The sequence below is a fragment of the Amblyomma maculatum genome, chromosome 4 (genome assembly GCF_055883805.1).
Source record: "Amblyomma maculatum isolate TAMU_Amacu chromosome 4, ASM5588380v1, whole genome shotgun sequence".
Taxonomy (NCBI): domain Eukaryota; kingdom Metazoa; phylum Arthropoda; class Arachnida; order Ixodida; family Ixodidae; genus Amblyomma; species Amblyomma maculatum.
Genome location: NC_139347.1, coordinates 130,960,172 through 130,984,432, shown reverse-complemented (window position 1 = coordinate 130,984,432; position 24,261 = coordinate 130,960,172). Strand labels below are relative to the sequence as shown.

The 24,261-nt window shown below is 46.0% G+C and overlaps 2 protein-coding genes across 3 annotated transcripts in view; both read right to left on the bottom strand.

The window, feature by feature from the left end:
- LOC146192595 (uncharacterized) overlaps positions 1-2,832 on the bottom strand; it is a 115,185-nt gene extending 112,353 nt beyond the window's left edge. Inside the window, exon 1 of the mRNA XM_084602495.1 lies at positions 2,635-2,832. Within this exon, the coding sequence (XP_084458621.1) occupies positions 2,635-2,680 (46 nt within the window). The 5' untranslated portion in view covers positions 2,681-2,832. The remainder of the gene's footprint in view (positions 1-2,634) is intronic.
- A 1,715-nt stretch (positions 2,833-4,547) lies between these two features.
- LOC146192594 (uncharacterized) overlaps positions 4,548-24,261 on the bottom strand; it is a 45,191-nt gene continuing 25,477 nt past the window's right edge. The window contains exons 7-9 of one of the 2 annotated variants that reach the window (XM_084602492.1): positions 19,824-20,004; positions 6,037-6,211; positions 4,548-5,526 (exon numbers count right to left, since the gene is read on the bottom strand). In XM_084602492.1, coding sequence (XP_084458618.1) covers positions 5,399-5,526; positions 6,037-6,211; positions 19,824-20,004 — 484 coding nt within the window. In that variant the 3' untranslated portion in view covers positions 4,548-5,398. The remainder of the gene's footprint in view (positions 5,527-6,036; positions 6,212-19,823; positions 20,005-24,261) is intronic. The other variant, XM_084602493.1, reaches the window with a different exon arrangement.

Genomic DNA, 24,261 nt, shown 5'->3' with positions numbered 1-24,261 from the left:
TGGTTGCTTCTGGTTGCTTCTAGTTGCTTAATTCACTTCTTGTTTACTCATTTTAGTCTTTGGTAGTTTCAAACTGCGCGCCAATCCCTATGCCCTTTTTCGGCTCTACTTCCGGATGCGTGACGTCACATCCTCTACGTCACATTAATTCACTTCTTGTTTATTCATTTTGGTCTTTGGTACTTTCAAATTGCGCGCAAATCCCTTCCTACCCCCTTTTACGGCTCTACTTCTGGTTGCTTGACGTCACAATAATTCACTTTGTGTTTACCCATTTTAGTCCTCGGTTACTTTCAAATTGCGCGCCAGTCCCTTCCTACGCCCTTTTTCGGCTCTACTTCCGGTTGCGTAACTTCACATCCTTGACGTAACATTAATTCACTTCTTGTTTACCCATTTTGGTCTTTGGTACTTTCACACTGCGCGCCAATCCCTTCCTATGCCCTTTTTCGGCTCTACTTCCGGATGCGTGACGTCACATCCTCCACGTCACATTAATTCACTTCTTGTTTATTCATTTGATCTTTGGTAGTTTCAAATTGCGCGCAAATCCCTTCCTATCCCCTTTTTCGGCTCTACATCCGGTGGCGTCATGTCACATCCTTGACGTCACATTTCACTCCTTGTTTACCTATTTTAGTCTTCAGTGCTTTCAAATTGCGGGCCAATTTTTTCATATGCCCTTTTTCGGCTCTACTTCCGGTTGCGTGACGTCACATCTTTGACGTCACCCTAATTGACTGATTTAATTAACTATTTTGGTATTTGATACGTACATTCAAATGTGGCGTCGAGCCATTCGCTTGAGACCATTTTCGCCTTTACTTTCACTTTTTGCCTTTAGTTACCTAATTAACCTTAGGATAAAAATTAGGCTAATAGGTTAATTAGCCTAGTTTTTTCGCACACATTACATCACCCTCCATCGATTGACATCACTTATAAACCTCTAAGACTGTTCTATTACAACTGCTGCGGACACAATTTTGCATGGTTTACCTCCAATTATTTACCTAATTACTTTATTGGCCTAATTATTTCGGACACATTTCGTTACCCTCTATGATTGACACCACTCATTAACCTCTACCACTTCTCAATTACTTGCAACTGCTGCGGACAACTTTTACACTTTTTGCTTGTTATTTACCTAATTAACTTATTGGCCTAATTATTTTTTCTGTGCCAACATTACGTCACCCTTTATTGATTGCGACTACTCAATAAACTCTACCACTTCTTAATTACCCGCAACTGCTGGGGACACGATTTTGCGGACGCGGTCTGCGGACAGAAATCTGTGAACGTAGTGAAGTAACGCTTTCGCGTTAATATCAGCCTCGTCAATATGTTACGAAGTAATTCAGTGGGCCTATTGCGGGCGTCTGGTGGCTGGCTCAATCTATTTGCCTAACAGTGTGGGCAGCCAACCACGGCCCTATTTTGTGCCATGTTTGGCTGCTGAGCATTGGGTGCCGACCAATTCCCTTCCATATTCCGATTGTTGGCTGAAAGTGCCATTTTGCTCGCAGCGCACAAGGTGGATGCGAAAGATGCAGGTTCCACACAAAGCTTCTTTGCCCCGTCCTTGTGCGCTCTAAGCAAAATGCGTACCGATTCGCCCAAAGTTGTGCTTTACTTAAAGTATTTGGCCAACTATTAACAAACGTAGTTGGCAGCCTGCCACATGGGCTGAAACGTGATGGGGCTGAAACGTGGAGGCTAAAGAAAAGGGTTTTACGTAAGTTGAGGGCAACGCAGAGAACATAGAACGGAAAATTGTAGGCGTAAATGGTAGAGATAGACACGTGTACAGTGTGTCAGAGAAATAACTCGAGTTACTGGCATTGTGGTGGAAATGAAGAAATCGGCATGGGCATGGGCTCGTATAGTGCGAAGAGAGGATAAGCGATGGTCGAAAAGGGTAACAAATTAGATACCAAGGGAAGGAAAGTGTAGCGAGGGACGGCAGAAAGTCAGGTGGATGGATGAGGTTAAAACGTTCGCAGGGGTCAAGTGGATGCAGCTAGAACAGGACCGCATTAATTGGAAGAATGTGGGAGAGACCTTCGCCCTGCAAGGATTTAGTCCTGCTGATGATTATGACGAAATGACAGCCAAAAAAGAGCCCCCCCCCCCCCCCCCCCCCCCCCCCGCAGCTCGAGCTCTGCCCTGTCATGTACTGACGGTCGGCCGACGGCCAATTTTTATTTGGATATTATATATGCTATAATCCCTGTATGACTAACTCCACTTCGCCGCTTCGGTGTGCCAATTTTGTTACAAAATGGCCCGCACTGCGTTCGGCCGTTCGGTTCCTCCATGTTCAGTGCAGCCGAACAGACACCCTAACCAAACGGGGTGTAGGATCCAGCAAGCACGCGGCAGGAGCTGCGTTCACAACTGAAAGCTAGCGCTTGAGGCTAGTCCGGCGCCTTCGAGCACACGGGGCGGCGCATAGAACTAGCAGACGCACATTCAAGGCACCCCACTCAGCACACTCGACCCATTGCACGGTACAACGGTACCGTAGAAAAGGAAAAAGCACCATGTTGCTGCGTCCGTATTCGCTGGCCGCAGAAACAAGGAAGACAAATCTCGTGATTAGTAAAGAAGTTTTTCATCGGTTCTTACCCAGCTGACGGCTGCGGGAACACCGGGTGCCCAGAAGACGAAGCATGCCCGTCACTGTGGGCACTGCTCAAACAAATTTTAAACACAAACTCGTGCGCGAGCACAGCTGAGCGCATTGGCGAGAGGTAGCGGTAGGAGAGCAGTTGAGACAGGTCTCACAACATCTTCGGTAAAAGGGCGGTTCACGGTGGGCGGTCCCTCGCTACTCTCACGTGGCCACGAGCGCGGCAGTGACGGCAGCGCCGGCGGGCTATGGATGTCGTCTGCTTCCAGGCCGTGTGCTGCAACGCAGTCCTTTTCTTATATCTTAGACTGTTTTGGATAATAAGTTTCTGTCGCTCAGGTGAACCGCTGACCGTCCGGTACGAGAGCAGTGCGGCCGCCGAGAACATGTACGAACTATATGATGAACAGAATACGATGCGAGGAGTTTGGCACGTGCCGCTAAAAGCACGCTCGCAAGGTGAAAACAAACCTTATCCACCAGCCTGGGTTGTTTATTACAGTGATGGCCGTGCAACTTTTATTTTTAAAGAACGGAAGGTTTGGGGTTAAACAGCAAATCAGTTTTCTTCTTTTTTTTCTTTTGCACTGTCACGTTTGGGGCTCACAAGTCTGTGCACGTTGAAGCGAAACTTGTGGACCCCGAACCCGAAAGCGCCATTAGAGCAGCTCAAACATCAGTGGAATGCGGACCACTGCATGGCCTGTATTGTGACAAGGACATCTTCAGACAAGGCTTTGTGTGAAACTTACTACCATTCACAAGCATTATACCCGATTGACTTTTTTTTTTTTTCGAGAATGTCGGCGAATACCCGCAGAAAAAAAAAAATAAATACGGCCAAATAAAATGCGAAGCAGCTGCACATATACATAATAAGAATGGCTTTGTTATGCTTCAGTTTGCTTATTTAAAGGCTCGCATGTAAATGATTCCATTCTGTACGGTTCATCATTGTTTATTTACATTTCTTACATCTCCGTGCATAATAACGAGCACGGTTTCCTGATCAATGGTGGTTAAGCAGCACGTCGAGCCCGGCCAACCTGCGCCATAGTTCAAGGCAGGCCGGCTTAATCCATAGCGACGCCAATCAAAACCTGATCTCTCTTCACGCCATCTGCAGTGCTTCTTATCACCAACCGGCCCAGTGAGCGGCTTTTGGATCCAAGGTCGAGGGAGCACAGCGCGGACGCGTCTGCTGTCCGTCAGGCCGGGAGCGGCTGACGTTATGGGGGAAGAGTTTGAATTTGAGGATTTGCCAGCGACACACGAATACTCTGTCTGGAATAACACGCGCTTAAACTGCGCCTACCCCGGTGACGGCCGCAGCAGCATCGCGCCTCGAGCTAACGGAGCGAGTGAGAAAACAGGCGTCGAACCTATGAGGGGATTTAGTAGGACCGCTACCAGCGAAATCCGTTATTGTGGCCAGAAGTGCTATGCACCAAAGAAGCGCCGCTCAACCGGGTCTTCCCGATGGTGCTACGAATGCGATCGAGGCGCCCGCAGCTCAATTGCAAGACGCCAACGACCGTCAGGGGCTCGACTATAGTTCTTTTACTATATATCGCTTCATATCAAAGGAATACGTAGAAAGATTCAGAATAAATATCTGGTACCTTAGCTAGTTCTGCATGCGCCAGTAGCGATGTCTCATTAGCGAAAATTATCTCTCATTCCGAATATCTTTGGAATAAAATTTGGTGAAAAGAGAAACGATTTTCGGAGAGATTTAGGAACCGATTTTCTCTCGCTTGTCTTTTCTAAACTGCTGCAGCTAGGAAAAGGGGATTTCGATCTATAAATAAGGGAAGGCAACATTAAGCAATCCTTGTGAACCTGTGAGGCTGGGACATTCACTGGAACATTAAGAGAGGCATGGAAAATCACACCCAGTGTAAACGTATGGCAGAAACAGGAAGACATGGTAAGGGCGGCAACAATGACAGGATTCCCCTCCTCACCGTGTCTGTATCAGGAAAACAGTGTTTGTGCCCCAGTCGCCAGATAAAACAAATGACTCAGCAAATACATCTAGCAAAGAGCATTTATTTCTATAAATAAATAAATAAATTATTAAATAAATAAACACCAAATTTCTTGCAGATGAACTCTATCTGGAGAAAACGACTAGCATTCAAGAAAGCACACAAGCAATGCTATTCATGCTTTCCTGTTATGGCTATAAATCAAAACTCCCATTGCAGAGAAGTGCTCATTAAAGCAAGTTGCCATTTTCATGACTAAGAGCTTAGCTATCAGAGTAGCCATGCAAGGGCACGTTGTTTGACCAGAACCATGACACTCGGCACCACCCTTGCCTACAATGAGGTAAGGCCACAACACACAGCTGACCTGAAATGCTGAACATACAACAGTAATTCACTCAGAAAACCAGCAGATGGAAGCCTATGAACCTCTAAAATCACAATGTGCAGTTGAATTTGCAAGGAATGCTGAAATACTGATCCAATGGCACTAAACAAATGCAGCTGTCCTTGTTGTAATCACAATTTCGCTCGATTCTGGCAATTTGCTCTGATTCCATAAAGCTGTTCTACATTGTCAAATAATAATGTTTTCTGCATGTGAAAACCTGCTCATGGACATTGCCAAAAAAACAAGGCCCCGCAAGAAACTTGAAAGCGCTTACAGCAGCCCACAAAAGGCTCCTTTGAACACTTCTCATCTTCAAGATACGTTAGACTGAAATAGCTGTCCCAATAGCTGTTAAATCCCCATCTTCAGGGGCATTTGTCAACACAGAGAGCCAATTTTTTGCAGCAGCAAGATGATCTCGTCAGCACAGACATCCGGGTGTCGGACGAAGGGGTAGTGGGTGCCCTGCTCAAAGCTCAGCACCTTCAGCCAGCTCCCAGCTGTTCCTGCAGACAGGTAGATCAAGACTCAGGCTCAGCTGAACAGCTCACTTCTCCAAACTAGCAACAATAGAGGGAGAACCTTCGGTTGCTGGGTCTACTGCTCTGAAAATTCATAAATAACCTCAGCAGTTAAGTCAAGCCTCTTGACTAATGAATTTTCCTTTTGCTGTCATTTTGAGGACTGATGGATAGGGTATATTCTCACAAATTTTTCAAAAATGTAGCAACCCTGCATTTCTAATGCTGCATTTTCCCAGCTGCCAAGTTTTCACCGGACAGTCCCAGTCAACTCTCGGAGAAATGTATGCAGCACAAACTCTGCCGTTATGTCTGTAGCTGTGACAGCATTTCTTCATGGTACACTGTAAACTTTGCAGCAGTTCTTTTCCGTGAGCGAATATTCTAGCAGCTTACATAGTGAGTGCGAGTGCAGGATAGCAAATGAACAGTCAGAGGACTATAAATTAAATGTGGACCAAGTAAGCCACTGGGCACCGGCCTCGGCAAACTTACCGGTAGTCATCAGCCGGCTGTTACGGTCATAGTGCCACACGTCTTCAGCGGATGCCCCCAGACAAGTGCAGACACTCATCAGTGCTTCGTAGGAGAGCAGGCGGTCATTCTTGCTGATCGCCACCAGGGTGGGCTGATGCCTGCGAGCCACCGCCTCCAGGAGCTTTTCGCCTCCCTGCAGAAGAGCACAGGGAGAGAGAAAAGAGGGCAGCACACCTCACTCACTCCACATCTTCTGCTGAGTAAACCAAATCAAGAGGACAGTGCACTGGTAGTGCACGAACATTGTATTCTAATGCACGTGAGGTTTAACATCCCAAAGTGACATGGGCTACAGCAGATAGCACAAAGAACGGCTCTGGACTAATTTCAACTACCAAAGTACTGGCACCTTGCATTCTGCATTCTTCAAAATGAAGCCACATTCTTGGCCTCAGCAGCTAAGCTACTGTGGTGGGGCAGTGCAAATAACTAATGCCACACCCATGTCACCTTCCCCCCCCCCCCCCCAATACACAAGGGACCCCTGCAGCAACCAGGCTTCAGACAAACTAAACTGAACTGTATCAATGCAGGACTTCAAATGTGCAGCATACTAAGACCATCCAAAAGCTGTGTTGAAAGTTAAAAAGCTCACTGAATGTTCCTAGAGTCTGCCTCATCTATTAAATACCTCGGAGTACAGGTAGTGGCTAATCTCATTCGGGCCATTCACACCACTTGCATAATTGAGAATGGAACCCATACGTTGGAATTCACTCACTCCAACCCTCCACACGATTCCTCAAAGTATCCTAGCTTCTGCACCAAACTTGAATATAACACACTCATTTTAAGCCTTATTTTAGACTACCTGAATCACTGATTACATATGAGAAAAATAAGTTTATCTCATACTCCGATTACAAAACACAAAAGCCAGTAGACCCCAAGTTATGCTCAACCTTAATCAACCATCCCTAGATTCTTGCAGTAAGGTCCGTGTGTAATTTTCGTCCAGGGTGCGCACTGGTGTTTGAAACCCTTAAACACAACTGAATTGTGCTCTCTCGACCAAGAAAAACTCTCAGAACCCACGCATAAAGTCCATTTTCTCGGCACTCATATTTCCACTAAACCTTTTCCATTTTTGGCTGAAAGCATTCGTGGCATTTTCTGCGTACTCGTGCACTGCCACACATTTGGCTCCCTATTAATCGTGCAGTGCCATACGTTTGGCTCGAATGAGAACGACACAGATATGTGACACAATGCCGCCGTGGAGACCAATGGTGAAGCATGATGCACTCTTGTCATGCGGTGCACACTAACAGATTGAAAGAAGACTATGCTGTCGATGCAGCTGTACTGAACTCCACAGTAGCTGATAACAAGCTTTTATGAAGCCAAAAATAGACAAAGCATCTCAAGAGGCTGATAACCTTTGATGATGAGAGAAAAAACCAAAAAAAACATGAAGCATCTCAAGTGAGCATACTTTAAAGAAATGTTAAATATGTTATTAACTACAATGCATCTTGCACTTACACAACTACCACCCAGTGAATGGTGTGTTGCTGGAGCTCTACTATTACATCATCATCAGCAGCAGCATATATCCACTGCAGGGCGAAGGCCTCTCCCATATTTCTCCAATTAACCCGGTTCTGTGCTCGCTACATCCACTTGACCCCTGCGAACTTCTTAACCTCATCCGCCCATCTAACTTTCTGCTGCCCCCTGCTACGCTTTTCTTCCCTTGGAATCCAGTTTGTTACCCTAAGCAACCATCGGTTATCCTTTCTTCGCGCTACATGTCCCGCTCATGCCCATTTCTTCTTGATTTCCACTAGAATGTCAGTAACTTGAGTTATTTCTCTCACCCACTCTGCACGTTTTTTATCTCTTAATGTTAACCCTACCATTTTTCGTTCCATAGCCCTCTGTGTTGTCCTCAACTTAAGTAGAACCCTCTTGGCTAGCCTCCACGTTTCAGCCCCATAGGTGAGTACAGGTAAGATGCAACTGTTGTATACTTTCCCCTTGAGCGATACCGGCTATTACATAGCTGATAACAAACACTGAGGCCACTGCTGTTCCCTTTACTATAGCCAACGCTTGTTCACGCTTCATGTGCGTTTGACTCAATGCCAAGACTTCATGCAGCCATGCATCCAAACTGCTCTAAACATGAAACCGCAGCAATCCCCCCAAAGCGAAAGAATGACCGAAAAGCGTAAATTTCAATGCGTGCGGCTCAGTCAAAGTGATTACAACCATTGAATGGCTCCAGATGCAATGCAGCTGCATTGAACAAGATGCAGACATGCGAGAAATACATGGCCCAGGCTACCATGGGCGAATCTGCATTGGAAAGCCACACAAAGAATGCAAAAACACTGTGCCTGTATGAGGAGAGTAGAAGCAGGTTCAGTGCACGAGTGTTTTGTTGCTAGACCAAAAAAACGACTAGTCGACACTCTGTTGCAGTCATCTGACATTGGTAGCATATGGAAGAGCAACAAACTGGTATTAGGGATGATGGAGATGGTCACACCACACTGCTCCTACAGATTGTCGGAAACTGACAAGTTGTTGAAACGCACGTCCCCTGACACTGAAATTGCTAAACTTATCTCCTGAAGAGAGCAAACATCTGCTTATGTAACATGCCGCGGCCTCTAACCTTTTTCCTATCATCGCTGTACCAAGTCGTTGAGCAGTGCAAAAACAGTGTTGCGCTTTTTGACAAGTATGCTAATGAGTGCCTGCAAATGAAGCAAATGGACACACATGTAAAGTTTTAGAACTCATCAAAAAAAAGGTGCTCGCTAGATGCATGACATTAGCTGTGAGTGAGCACTCCTTGGCTGAGGACATGAAAGGAACACTATTAACTGCACCACTAAGGTCCTTCAAATTTCAGTAGGTGGACCCAATGTTAACCTGAAATGCAACAAATTGCTGCAATCTCACCTGCAGGAGAATTATCAAGGTCAATGTCTTGACTTGGGCCCTCATGGCCTCAATATTACCCTTTTGTCTTGTCCAAGTGCACTGTTCGAGGATGCTCCAGCAAGGAGGCAGGTTTACTAGGCAAACAGTGTTTCCTCTCAAATTCACTGACCATCACAGGGTTGAAAACATGGCTGTCATCGAAAGAGCATGGGAATTCTACAATGATGTGAAGAAGTAATGCATAGAATCGGCAAAGAAGAAGCATGCGAGCCTGCCAAAGTGCATCTTTTCAGAGCACTTTCTCTTCAGAACGTTCAGCCAGGACACATCAGTATATAGTGACAAAGCTTGACCTTGCCCTCAGCATTGCTGCTACGCTCAAGCCCTTCCTAGTACTATATCAAGACAAACTTAGTCAGGACACCATTTCAGTGAGCTTTTGCAGTACAGTACTTGTTATGGAGAGCTCTGGAAAACTGAAATTGTTGCTTATGCGGAGCCATGGTCAGAAAATCGTTGAGAAAGACTTCAGTGTAAACAGACACATATGCGCAGAGAATTTCAAAGGCCTCTCGCACATCTCGCAACGAACTGTGTGCGATGCAGAGGGCGAAGTAGGTGGTATTTTTAACATTGTCATCGCAAGAGTTCAGGAAGGCCGTATCAGCTTCAAGCAACGTTCTTAGATAGAGACAGTTGGAAAACTGTGCTGGCGCACCACGCTGTGAAGTGGGCCCAAACAATCGCCTGTCAGGCGTGAGTTGATCGCAAAACGACTGCAGCTCCCCTCTCCCCCCACTGCCGTAGATGGGTGAGGCCATAGAGCTAATACACAGGCGGAAATTTTAAGTAAATACTAAACCCTATTTTTTAAGCAATTCAACGGCTAATAAAATTGCGTTTTCTTTTTTAAGCACATTTTTGTATGCCTATGAAAGCCACCACGTCTACTGACGCGTCTGAAGCAAGGAGGTTGCAGATGCGGCTCAAGCATGTCGTCTGCTATCTGCCTGCTTGAGATACGGCTGCAAACGCAGTGCCGTTTCATGCGAACAGAGATGTGTTTAAAAAACGCAGGTACAATTTTATTTTTGGTTGGGTTGCTGAAAAGAGGGTTAGTAATATATTAAAATTTCCGCCTGTGTATTGGCTCTATGACCTCACCCATCTACCACAGCGAGGGTGAGGGGCGTTGCGGTCGCTTTGGGATCAACTCACGCCAGATCGGCGATTGTTTTGGCCCACTTCGTACCGCGCAGTTTTCCAACTGTATCTAAAAATGGTGGCTTCAAGGCATCCTTATAGTTTACTTGGAATCCCAGTAGAGAGATGAACAGCAATGTGTCAAGCAGTCAAAAAGCCGCTACGTTGAAGACCAGTCTGACAGTAACAAACAAAAAAAAAAAAGCCTCGAGGCAACTGTTAGTGACCTGGCTGCATCAGCGTATGCTCCAAACTCGATGAGAAAATCAGCAAAGGCTAAGGCAGAAAATTGTTAAATTTGAAGAAAACAGAGATGCAAAAGTTAAGGAGGCCCTCTGAAATTTCCTAGAGAGATCATAAGCAGAATTTGTATGTATTAAATGAATTGAGGTGTTCATTTTCTACGGAGTGCACTGCCATTTATTTCATATAGGGTGGAATAAAATTAATCCTTAATTTTCTTGAACACACTTTTCAGCCACAAAAGTTTGAAATAAGAGGGTGAGAAGAGGGACATCCCAATAGTGTACGCAAAACAAAGCACTTGACGAAACAGAAAAAAAAACCTTGTTCCCACTTGACTGAGTTTCACCTCAAATGCAAACATCCATCGTTCAGGTGTTCATCGGATAAAATCACTGTGATGCAAATGGTTTTCGGTAGTTTTTTCAGAATCATTCGATAATGAATCTTTTGGTCAATTCAGACATTTTTCTTCTGGTTGTTTGAAGGCCAAATTAACAAGAGTTTACTGTAATGGCCAGCAATATGACAGCTCCACCTGACTTCATGCAGGTCCTTCCAGTTAATAAAAAAAAAAAAAAAAAAGCTGCATATAGAGTGCTGCATAAAATTTACACTAGATCTTTCAGCAGGGTACACACTTATCTGCAATTATAGTTTTATTTTATTTTCAAATACTAAATGCATTCTGAAATAAACCAGATGAACAGTGCTTGCTATTTTTTTTTAATCTTCCATTTTTTTTTCAAGGTTCAGTTGTTCAGCATTCAATTTGATATTTGAAGGCATATTTTCCCATATTCATATTCAATTCATATTTGAAAATTTCAATATTCGCACACCTCTAAAAATAACTGAAATGTTAAAACTGCCAATTGTGGAGGCAAAGGAAGGGCAGTAAATTGAGGGTGAGGACAAGGAAGGACTGGAGAATTTCACAAAGTGGGGGTGACGATTAGGAAGGAAAGGCAAGAATTGGAGCATTTGCCTGTCTCTGCTCCGAACTTTCTCTAGTGCGTGCCTAGTCAAGCATACAGTCTGGCAAAAGCCTTGGCTAGGCTAAATCATGGAATACTACAAGCAGCTGCGAAACAATCATGTTCTTCCTTATAGCTAGTTACTTGGATTGCCTCTCTAGGTGCTCTTGGCTATAGAAAACAGTTCACTGAAGAAAACCACTGACCTCTTGGAGAATCTCTCTTCTTAAGGTTGACTTTGAGCTTTGCTTTCCTTGAAGCATCAAGGAGTTGTAAGAGATGCTGTTCCAGCCCTCGCCACGTTCTGAAGTGAACAATGAAGTAATCGACATAGACAATACAGCAACGGCCAGCTAAGCGTTCTGAAGCACCAGTCAATCACGTCTGAAACAGGTAGTTAACTAAATTCGAGAAAATTTAATGGCCTGAAAAATGCAGTGTATGGCTTGTGCTATGCATAGATCAACTTAAAAAACCACTGCACTTTGCATCTTCAAATTCAATTTCAAATTGCATCTTCAAATGCAAACGAGCATAGGATGATTGTCCCATGATCACACTGTAACTTATTCTTGTAGTCAACCACCAATTCTTTTGTACTTTCTGCGGGAGTTGAATTCGGACCATGACCCTGTAAACTTCCCATTGAAGCTTTCCATAGTAAAATATGTAAGTTGCAAGCTACGAAGGCAGTTCTGCTCTGAGACATCACGACAACCAGCTTTTCAAGTCCACTCCGCGTAGAGACTTTGCCTACCAATGGCATCAGATGGTAGCAGTTTTCTTCATCCCTGTAGTCTCAGTGTTTTTAAAATGCTCTTTGATGCACACTGCTTGTGCCTCCACAGTCAAGGATTGTTGTCCCAGACGTGTGTGAACAGTCCAAAACATCTGAGCTACAACAGCCAAGGATAAGGGAAGCTGGTGACTCTTCATTCCTACAATTTCATCAACACATAAAAGGAACCAATGTAGCTATCAATAAGGACATGAATTCTTCCACACCCTGGGCAAAATATTGCCGCGAAACCTTCAAAACAGTATTTGTTGTTTTTTAACAGCCACCGGCATACAGGCTTATCACTGATTCTGGACTGCGTATCAGTTCCATAATCTTTGTTTGCTCGATGTCGCGAGTCACACCTTTATCAGTTTTGTTGTAGCGCAAGATGCACCGAGACCTGTCTCGAAGGTTCCGGCCACTCGGGTGTTTTTCCACAATGTTCCAGCTTGTGCTGGTAGCTGTTTGCGACGTTATCTAGATTGTTCTGTGCAGCCTTTAAATTGAGTGTTGACGAGTGTGACGGGCATTCTTTGTCCGACGACCGACGAGCACGTTTGTTGCTATCGCTGCCACCGAGTTGCTTAGTTCTTTTGCGGGCGCAAGTCAGCCCAATAAAGCGTTTCTTCAGTGCGATCATCGACCCTTCATTTGTGTCGTCGACCTTGTCACCCCTACGTGACATCTGGTGGAGGTGCTACCTTTGATGCACCGAGACCTGTCTCGAAGGTTCCGGCCACTCGGGTGTCTTTCCACAATTTTCCAGCCTGTGCTGGTAGCAGTTTGCGACGTTATCTAGATTGTTCTGTGCAGCCTTTAAATTGAGTGTTGACGAGTGTGACGGGCATTCTTTGTCCGACGACCGACGAGCACGTTTGTTGCTATCGCTGCCACCGAGTTGCTTAGTTCTTTTGCGGGCGCAAGTCAGCCCAATAAAGCGTTTCTTCAGTGCGATCATCGACCCTTCATTTGTGTCGTCGACCTTGTCACCCCTACGTGACATCTGGTGGAGGTGCTACCTTGGATCCTTCAAGCAAAGACCCAAGCCGTGTTCCTGTTGCCCTGGAAGACCAGCCTACAGGTCACCGAGCCAGCCGCCGACTTCAAGGCCTACAACCTGAACACGGTCTGCTGCCTGACCCCATTCGATCTCGGAAGGCATCGACGCTGACAATGGCCCAGCCTACTACAGCACCGGTTGTTTTCGTCCAACCCCTTGAGCCCCCCTGCTTCCACGGACGACCGGATGAAGATGCTGGAGACTGGATGGACCTTTCCGACCATGTGGCAGAATTCAACAGCTGGAACGACACTGCGAAACTCAGGCAGGTCTACTTTGCACTCCAAGGACATGCCCGAGTTTGGTTCGAAAATCATGAGGCAGCTATGAAGGATTGGGAGATTTTCAAGGAAGCGTTTTTGACTGCCTTTTCAAGCATCGTCCAAAAGGAAAGAGCCCAGGCCCTCCTTCAGTCAAGACTTCAACTTACTGACAAGCCTGTCCTGGCATACGTTGAGGAGAAGAAGCGCCTCTTTCACCGCGCCGACCCTAACATGAACGAAGGTGAGAGAGTCAAATTTTTAATGCGAGGCGTCAAAGAATCGCTTTTTGCAAGTCTTGTCCGAAATCCGCCAAAAACCGTGGCGGAATTTGAAACGGAGGCGTCTACTATCGAGAAGACGTTGGCCACCCAGATGCGCCACTACGAGCGACCACTTCAGCCGGACTGCTCAACCCACTACCCCAACGCATCTGCAAGCGGAGAGAACCTTCGGGACCTCATCCGGGAGATCGTGCGAGAGGAGCTCCGCCGAATGCTACCATCATCGCAACAACCCCAGGTGGCGACGCTCGCGGACGTCGTCCGTGAAGAAGTTCAGCAGGCACTGGGCGTTCCTAAGGCGACGACTCCGACAGCTCCAGAGCATGAATCAGCAACGATGGACTATGCAGCTGCATTATGTTATCCTGCACCCCGACGCGACCTCCCAAGCCGATGCGACCTCCAAAGCCCTCGTCGCTACCATCCTGCTTCCGAAAGCCGCCCCTTGGTCCCCGCCCGCCAAGCCTACCAACGACCCCCAAGCCCCAGAAAGTGCGACGCCTGGAGGACAGCAAACAACCGACCGCTCTGCTTTCATTGTGGTGAGGCAGGACACATCCTCCGTCACTGCCCATACAGGCGGATCGGCCTCCGTGGTTTCGCTGTCGACGCCCCACGAAACCGTCCTGGCGAGCGACCACAGGAAATCAACGACTTCCTGCGCAGCGGAGAGCATTCGTCGCCAAGGCGTCTGTCACGCTCTCCATCACCGTACAATGCTCGATTTGCGTCGCCGGGCTGCGGTTACGTTCAAGGACGGTCTCTTAGTCCCCGTAGGGGAAACTAAAGGCAGCAACCTTTGGAGGTGAGGTTGCTCAACGGCGAAAAGACGAAGATCCTCCGCCGCCGATAACCACTAACGATGACGCAACCATTTCATCGCCGCTCCACACGACGACATCGACAACAACACGACCAGAGTGCAAGCAGACACTGCCGCCCAGTGAAGTAACAACGGTATGCCCCGGCCATGACCTGAAGAAACGACGGAGCCGAGATCGGACACTAAGGCCCACGTGCAATGCGAGGACGCGAACAAGTGACCTTGAAGTTGATATCGACGGTCGCAGTCACTGCCCTTGTAGACACCGGAGCCGACTATTCAGTCATCAGTGGACCGTTAGCCTCCCATCTCAGGAATGTTACAACCGCTTGGGATGGCCCGCTGATTCGCACCACAGGTGGCAACCTGATTACTCCATCGGGACGATGTACTGCAAGAATAACCGTAAATGGGCGTACTTACCCCACCAGCTTTGTGGTCTTGCAGCCGTGTTCCCACGACGTGATTTTAGGCATGGACTTCCTAAATGAAAATAGGGCTATCATCGACCTCCGATCCAAGCACATCAAGCTCTCTGCAGACAAAGCCATACCTGCTACGACGACTTCGACGCAACACGTTGCTCTAAACGTCCTCGACAAAGAATTGACCGTGCCGCCCCGATCAAGCGTCGCCGTAGGCGTAGGTAGCACAGATATCGAAACCGCTGAAGGCATCGTCGACGGAAATATCCAGTTGCTCTTGGAACGAGGTATCGGCATCGCAAGAGGCATCGCGAAATTCCGGAGAAGACAAGCTCAGGTGCTGGTAACAAATTTCACTGAAGAATATCGGCATCTCAACAAGGGCACGACCATCGCTTTTCTCGACGAATTAGCGAACCTCAAAGACGTATTCGCCCTCCACGACCAACCACTAGAAGACGCACCGAACCAATTCCATCAGCCCACATTTGACATCAACCCAGTATTGACCCACAGCAGGAAAAACCAGATTCGCAGTCTTCTTCGAAACTACAGGGAGTGCTTCTCGTCATCATCGAAGGTATGACAAACACCACTGGCCAAGCACCGCATTATAACGGACGAACACGACAGACCTCTGCGCCAAAGCCCTTATCGTGTATCGCCGCGAGAACGGCAGGCCATTCGCGATCAAGTTGAGGAAATGCTGCATGATGACGTAATCCAGCCATCAAACAGCCCCTGGGCGGCACCAGTCGTTTTGGTCAAGAAGAAAGACAGCACACTTCGCTTCTGCGTTGATTACCGCCGCTTGAATAGCATAACGAAGAAGGATGTCTACCCGCTTCCCTGCATGGACGACACTCTCGACCGGCTCTGCAATGCAAGGCACTTCTCATCGATGGACCTGAAGAGCGGATATTGGCAAATTGAGGTCGACGAAAGAGATCGTGAGAAGACCGCATTCATCACACCGGACGGCCTTCATGAGTTCAAGGTGATGCCATTTGGCCTCTGCTCCGCACCAGCCACGTTTCAACGAGTAATAGACACAGTCCTGGCAGGCTTGAAGTGGCAAATTTGTTTGGTATATTTGGACGACATTGTTGTCTTCTCGTCAAACTTTGAAGACCACCTAAAACGACTACAGACAGTGCTGGAAGCCATGAAGTCATCGGGACTAACGCTAAAAGCAGAGAAGTGTCACTTCGCCTATGAAGAACTCCGGTTCCTAGGTCACATCGTTAGCAAGGACAGTATTCGCCCAGACCCGGAGAAAACAGCTGCAATCGCACAATTCCCACCGCCTGCCGACAAGAAAGCTATGCGTTGATTCCTTGGGCTGTACGCTTATTATCGACGATTTGTCAGAAACTTTTCGCGGATCGCCGAACCATTGACGCAGCTTACAAAGGCTGACGTACCTTTTAAATGGGAAGCGCCGCAAGGAGAAGCCTTCGACGAACTTAGGCACCGCCTGCAATGCCCTCCTGTACTTGGCCACTTTGATGAAAACGCCGAGATCGAAATTCACACCGACGCGAGCAGTGTGGGCCTAGGAGTCGTTCTCGTCCAGAAGAGTGCCGGACAAGAGAAAGCAATCGCCTACGATAGCAGGTCCCTCACAAAAGCCGAAGTCAATTACATGGCGACCGAGAAGGAGTGCCTTGCAATCATCTGGGCCACTTCTAAGTTTCGTCCATACCTATACGGCTGACCATTCAAGGTGGTAAGCGACCATCACGCGCTCTGCTGGCTGGCTAATTTGAAAGATCCTTCCGGCCGCCTTGCCAGATGGAGCCTACGACTTCAAGAATTTGACATGACTGTAGTCTATAAGTCGGGCCGGAAGCATTTCGACGCAGACTGCTTATCCCGCGCTCCCGTCGATGCTCCCCCGAAGGACGATGACGACGCCTTTTTGGGACCGGTAAGCGCCAGCAGTTTCGCAGAACAACAGCGATCAGACCCTGAGCTGAAAGCGCTATCCGATTACTTGGAAGGAAAGACCGCTTCCCTCCTGGTGTGTTCAGGCGACATTTATCATCCTTCACGTTAAGCAATGGCCTCCTCGTGAAGAACTTCGAACCCAACAAGACTGCGCAGCTTCTCGTAGCGCCTAAAACCCTTCGGCAAGAAATTCTGCAGGCGTTGCACGATGAGCCCACAGCAGGCCAGCTCGGATTTGCGCGCACTTTGCATCGAATCCAGGAGAAGTCTTACTGGCCACGACTGCCTGCCGAAGTTGCCCACTACGTGAAGACGTGTCGTGAGTGCCAACGACGCAAGACACCGCCGATCAGACCAGCAGGACTACTAAACCCGATTCCGCCCCCAATCCTGCCCTTTCAACAAATTGGGATGGGTCTCCTCGGCCCCTTTCCATCTTTGTCTGTGGGTAACAAGTGGACCATCGTGGCCACTGACTACCTTACCCGTTATGCCAAAGCAAGAGCACTACCAAATGGTACCACGGCAGAAGTCGCCAAATTTTTTGTCGACCAAATTCTCTTGCGACACGGCACCCCAGAAGTGCGCATCACGGACAGGGGAACGGCGTTTACGGCAGAGTTGACGCAAGCGATCCTGGAATACAGTCACACAAGCCATCGACGAACAACTGCGTACCATCCCCAGACCAATGGCCTTACGGAACGCCTGAACAACACGATCGCGGACATGATCGCTATGTACGTCGACGCTGAACACAAGACCTGGGAGACGCCATCTTGCCGTACGTGATCTTCGCGTATAACACGGCAGTCCAGGAGACGACCAGAGCGACCCCGTTTAAGCTTGTGTACGGCAGGGAGCCCACGACGACGCTCGACGCAATGCTACCGCACGTAACCAGCGAAGACAACCTTGACGTCGCCGCCTGCCTGCAGCACGCAGAGGAAGCCCGACGACTCACACGGCTGCGTATTAAAGACCAACAGCGCACCGACAGCCGACGATACAATTTACGACGACGCCACGCAGAGTACAATCCAGGAGACCAAGTGTGTGTTTGGACACCAATTCGCCGTCGCGGATTAAGTGAAAAGTTGTTGCGTCGATAGTTTGGGCCATACGAAATCCTTCACCGCGTCTTACCACTGGACTATGAAGTCATCCCCGACGGAACGTCAGCATCACAACGCCCAGAAATTGTCGATGTTGTACAACTGACGCCATATTATGCGCGTTAAAGAATCTGTGGTGTTTAAACTTTGCAGTGTCTATGTTTAAGTTTCTTTGTTTTGGAACATCGAGGCGATGTTTTTTTTTAAGGGGGGAGTAATGCCGCGAAACCTTCAAAACAGTATTTGTTGTTTTTTAACAGCCGCCGGCATACAGGCTTATCACTCTGATTCTGGACCGCGTATCAGTTCCGTAATCTTTGTTTGTTAATGCTCGATGTCACCAGTCACACCTTTATCAGTTTTGTTGTAGCGCAAGATGCACCGAGATCTGTCTCGAAGGTTCCGGCCACTCGAGTGTCTTTCCACAATGTTCCAGCCCGTGCTGGTAGCTGTTTGCGACGTTATCTAGATTGTTCTGTGCAGCCTTTAAATTGAGCAGTGACGAGTGTGACGGGCATTCTTTGTCCGACGACCGACGAGCACGTTTGTTGCTATCGCCGCCACCGAGTTGCTTATAGTTCTTTTGCGGGCGCAAGTCAGCCCAATAAAGAGTTTCTTCAATGCAATCATCGACCCTTCATTTGTGTCGTCGACCTTGTCACCCCTACGTGACAATATGTTTTTCTATTGGAACGCCAAACCAGTCAAAAACCTCCAGGCTGCTACAGCAGACTATCAAGCTCCATGACATCACAGGTTTGGCCGTTCATTGCTTCTACAAACACGATGCTTAGACCCAAACTCATGTACCGAAGAGCAAAGTTTCAGGCAGGCTAAGCCAAGCAATTGTGGTGCTCTGTTACAAAATGGCCTTTTTTCCACTTCAACTTCTTTGCCTGGCCTGGACGGACCTGCTACATGTCAGCGTTTCATGACTATAAACTGAGCAAGACCATAGACCAGCACCCCTGGTTGAAGCCTGGATGGCACAACACCAACAAGCACCTCTCAATTCCTCCATCTCTTGGCCTTGGTTACAAGCCTGCTTAATAACATGTGTAAGACATAGCTGCACAAACAGTCAGCAACATATGATGCACGCTTTCGTCCAGGTGGTTTACGTGCTGACAGGGGACACGCATGACAATCTCGCAAAACAAGGGCAAGTGTAAATGGCAATCATTAGTTGTATGAGTATGTAAATGTAGCCGACAGTGCCAGACACCATCCCAAAGTCATGAAGGACGTGAAGCACCCGTCACACGCGACGAATGCGGATGGCCACCTACAGACACCACCCTCATCATTCCAGACCTCGAATATTGTTACAACAAAAAAAGCTGTGTTTAGTGATGGATGCCAGGAGGAATGCATGCGACGATGGTGATGACAACAGTGATGTACCGTAGCACAAGTAAGAATTCACTTGTTTGGAGCGAGAAAAACATATTTCGCACTCCTTTTTCTGAAAGAAGCTTAAAACTCTGTCGATTTGAAAAAAAAGTGATACAAATTCAGTTCTTGAAATCTCCTACAAATCTCTGCAAAAATTCCTTTTCTGCCAAATTTCATCCCTTCAATTCCCCAAAAAGGAAAAAAATTCTCGAGTGGATGATGACAATAGTGGTGGTGGTGGTGGTGTGATGCTGGTGGCAGAGACACCACGCTGGATCCCAATGCAGCAGAGAAGCATTTCGCTATCCAAACTCCTTCGCGGCCACCCCCTGACCTTGTCGAATCCTGACAGCTTGTAGGTGGTCAGCGACAGAAGGGCGTCCTGCACCACGGGCTTGACGGGCACCAGTCCCGAGTAGCAGCCAAAAAGCACCAGCGCGGACACCAGCGGCCGCAGGAAGGAGTTGCGGTACGCCTGCATCAGCCACCCAGTCAACCAGGCAGGCTTCAGGGAGCTGGAAACAGGAGGTGGATGGACACAGTCAACCTCCATGTGCTCCTATTACCATATAAACACATGCACCCCTTCCATGCACGTGCAAGGGAGTCAAGGACAGATGGAGGTTTCAGCAAAAATTTATTTTGTTTCTCAGCTTATTGAGATTTAAATTTCCATCCATGCTAGTAGTCGAACCTCGCTATAATGAACACGGATATTGTGAATTATCGTATAAAACGAACTAACATCAAAGTTTGGTTGGTCTATGGTTTATTTAAATGAGAGTTCTTTCTATATAACGAAAAATATTTTACGCTAGATCGGTTATAACAAAGCAGTTTTTTTTGCATAAAAACAGCAAAAAATGCAGAGAGGAACTGGAAAAAACATGAAGAAATGCAATTTTTCAATTAATCAAATCACCCGCCGCAGAACTGTGCTTAAATCGCCCGCGTGTTTGCGCGCCGAGTCATTTAGTGGCAGCAACAAAAACTACCGCCAATGGCCTATGACTTCTGAGATCACACCGAGCACGGTTATCTCGGAGGTCATGAATGTCCATGGCCAGACTCAAGTGTTACCGCCGCCACTGCTAGAGTCCAGCCAAGCAACGGCTGACAGGCATGTGACTGGCATTTCATCATCATTGCCTCGTCATGGCGTGAGCCCCTGCCATGCCTCTGCCACTGAGGCCAACCAATGTGTGCGCGCTAGCTCCCAGAGTCCGTTGGCTCGGTCATGCAAATTGTGCATGGAGGCAACATCCCTTCTTAGTATTCATTTTTGCTCTCCAACACCGAACGGAAAGCAAGATTTCATGCTTGAACCAAGCTTCTAATTTTAAAAATTATGCGTTTTCGCACCTTTGTGTTATCTATATTACTGCGCATTTTGTTTCGTTTTATTAGCAAACTTATTTACAGGAATTTGGGTGCGCACCTTTATAATGAATATTGGATATAACGAACCAATTTTCACACCTGTACTACTTTGTTATAATGATCCAGTGGAAAAAAACAGTTGGGTTTCAAACAGGTTCCAATTCGCTTCGAATGATGTGCAAACAGGTTCCATTTGATTCCAGTCGAAATTGCCATTCCCATTGCTCAGACAAGTTGGACTTTCTATCAAAGAAGTTGTTTTCCGACTGGTTTCAAAAGGACTCAAATGGAATACGATTCCAACTGGTTCCAGTTAGGTTTTTCAAAAGTTGCACTTAAACATGTCTGACTGTGCATTACTGCGCAGCACATATGCTCATTATAAACACAGCCTAGAACAAGGGTTGATTTTGCAATAGAAGATGTAAGTAGCTTGACCTGATGATCTGTACTCGCCACTTACGCCATCCGCCGCGATAGAAATAAATTAGATATCCACGCTTAATGCTTTAATGCCATCGGCTCCACTATTGAGGTCTAATAACTGGAGTATATATAAATTTAAAAGTATACTACATGTGTAGGAAGTATGTTTCTGTATGTGCCTGTTTATGCATTGTGTCTGTGACTTATGTGCGATATATGTGCCTGGCTTGTTCAGTGATAATTTCAAAACTTTCGTCTCACAACATAGCAAAATATCAGCTAGCACCTCCCAAGGCCACATACTTCACCTGACCGTTACAAAAATTGTAAGGTTTCACGAATATTTTTTTTATTTTGCACAGGGTATACTTTGCATATTATCCTGTATGTAGTCAATTTTCCTAGGGAATATTGATCCCATTTTTTCCAAATTTTATTTGGTGCCAGCTGGTCCAACTAGGGGCAAAACACAACTGGAAAATTCAAATGGTACCAAATGGAAATTTTCCAATGGGAACCAACTCTTTTTCTCGACTGGGGAGGTTCGACTGTAATGTGATCATGCCTAAATGTGTAATATTTCATCATCATATTAGCTGTCACTTTTTTGCACAAGAATTTTCTACTTCTCTGCACTTTGTGGAAAGCATGCAGACATAAAATATTGCACAAAATGGGTTTGAAATTTAGTGTATTGCTAAATATTCTATTGAGTCAGGACCACACAAGGTACACGTTTTTTTTTTCCCAGTACAAAATTAACTTTGCTTTCATTTTCTCTGGTGTTGCTGTCGTCAAAGATGTGTAGTCTGAACAAAGAGTAGTACACGAAGAATTCGTAACTCTTCAAAATGCAAGAGGTACAGATTTTTCCTTATCCTTAGTGTTCCATGAGTGCAACTATTCAAATGGGAGTCACATCATCAATAATGACAATATCCAGAAACAAGGCCAGTAGCAATCAAGGGGAGCAGAACAGTCAAAAATGCATTCAAGTTTACATTTCGAAGTTTCAAACCTTGGTGCCTTCTGAATGCACAGCATAGCGGTTTTTTCAGAAGTTTTAGAGGGTATTATAAATGCCAGAATGGAAGATTTTATAACAAAACCTAACATAACCTATAGACACAATACGGATTTCAAAAGAATAAGTAAACTGAACAGGCATTACTAAACATTAAAAATGAAATAATACACAATATGGAACAAAGGCTACACACAATAGGTATTTTTCTGTATCTTCAAAAGGCCTTTGATTCGGTGGACCATGAAATATTATTACTGAAGCTTTACGACTACCATATACGAGGTGTCGCATTAGACCTAATCAGAAATTATTTGTCTAATCGATCCCAATATATTACAATAAATAATGCACATTCGTCATTATTAAAGGTACTGTATAGCATACCGCAAGGATCTATTCTTGGACCGATATTTTGATTTTATGCATTAATGACATCTGCAGTATACCAAGTTCGCCAAAATTATGTATGCAGATGATACTAATCTCTTCTTCTCAGGCAGATCACTCATTTCCCTTCAGGAAACAGTGAATAACTACCTCAACTCACTATCCCCGTGGCTGGATATTAATAAATTAAGGTTAAACACAAACAAAACCAAATATTTCATTTTTGCACCAATAAATAAGTCTCTATGTTGCAAAGTCGCCATTAATTTCCGTAATAAGCTGCTAGATCAGGTAACGACACAAAAAGTTTTGGGTGCATGGTTTCAGAATCTTATCTTGGAATATGCATATCTGCCGTCTAGCAGGGGACTTAGGTCGAGCAGCTGGGTGCCTGTATAAGATTAAGAACCTCATTCCCCTTTGGTTAAAAAAGATGTTTTACATATTATACCCTTTCCTACTTTCGACTGTATTACTGTGTACTGGTCTGGGGAACTACTACTGCTCAAAATTATAACTTAATTTTATTGCAGAAAAAAACACTGAGAATATTTGAAAACTTCTAAGGCAAGCCCCATCTTCTACCAACGCATCCGCTCTTTTCACAACATTTAATAATCAAAGCAAATTAGGTCTACTACTACAAGCTCTTACAGTACATTAACATTAAATTATATATAAAGCTTCAGATAAAAACCCAAGTTACCAGTATTCTCTTCGCCGAGTACTCAGAAGGACACCTGCCACAAGAACAAACTACGGCCGGCAACATACAGACTACCAGATACCTTTACTGTTGAATCGTGTAGATACACTCATAAATTTTAACAAACCTGCCAGCAAAAAGTTTCTTAAAGCCCTACTGCTCACGCATGACATCGCAATTGCATAGTTTAATTTTTTGTTTTGTGTTCTTTCTTTATCATTTTGAAGTGTTCTATACTGTACCACTAAGTTGAACAAATGGTTTTATTGATATCGCCTACAGTGGTATGTTTCCACTGTTTCATTAATTGCAGCTAGTTTATTAAATAGCAATAAGCAATAAAATGCCAATCTTTTGTATTTCTTTTTTTTTTTTCTATCCATAGTTATTCGGAGTGACTCAGTTTCATGCAAACAAATTTCTGTATTTGCGCATTGTGTTTATGTTTTGAAGTGCTCTTTTGATGTTGTTGAATATGTTCTTTAAACTGCACGGTGAACATCATTCGGAGCGAAAGCCTTTGTCAGGCTCTGTAGCCTTTAGTGTTCGCTTCGGCTTTCTGTAATGGAAAGGAACAAATAAAGAGAGAAAGAAAGCAAGCATTAGAGGCCTCATTCTCTAGAATATCGGACATCGGCATTCTCGCTGTTATCAGCACTGGCCTAATGAGCAGCAAAAAAATCATAGGCATGCCAAAGGTGGTAGTTGGCAAATGACATGACTGGGTAGCAATTCGTTGTCAGGTTGTGTGACATGATGAGACCACATGACATGCCCGATGTGACCGGAGCTACCAACTTGGGCTTCTCGTTCCATATGAGAGAGTGAAATGGGAATTGGACACTC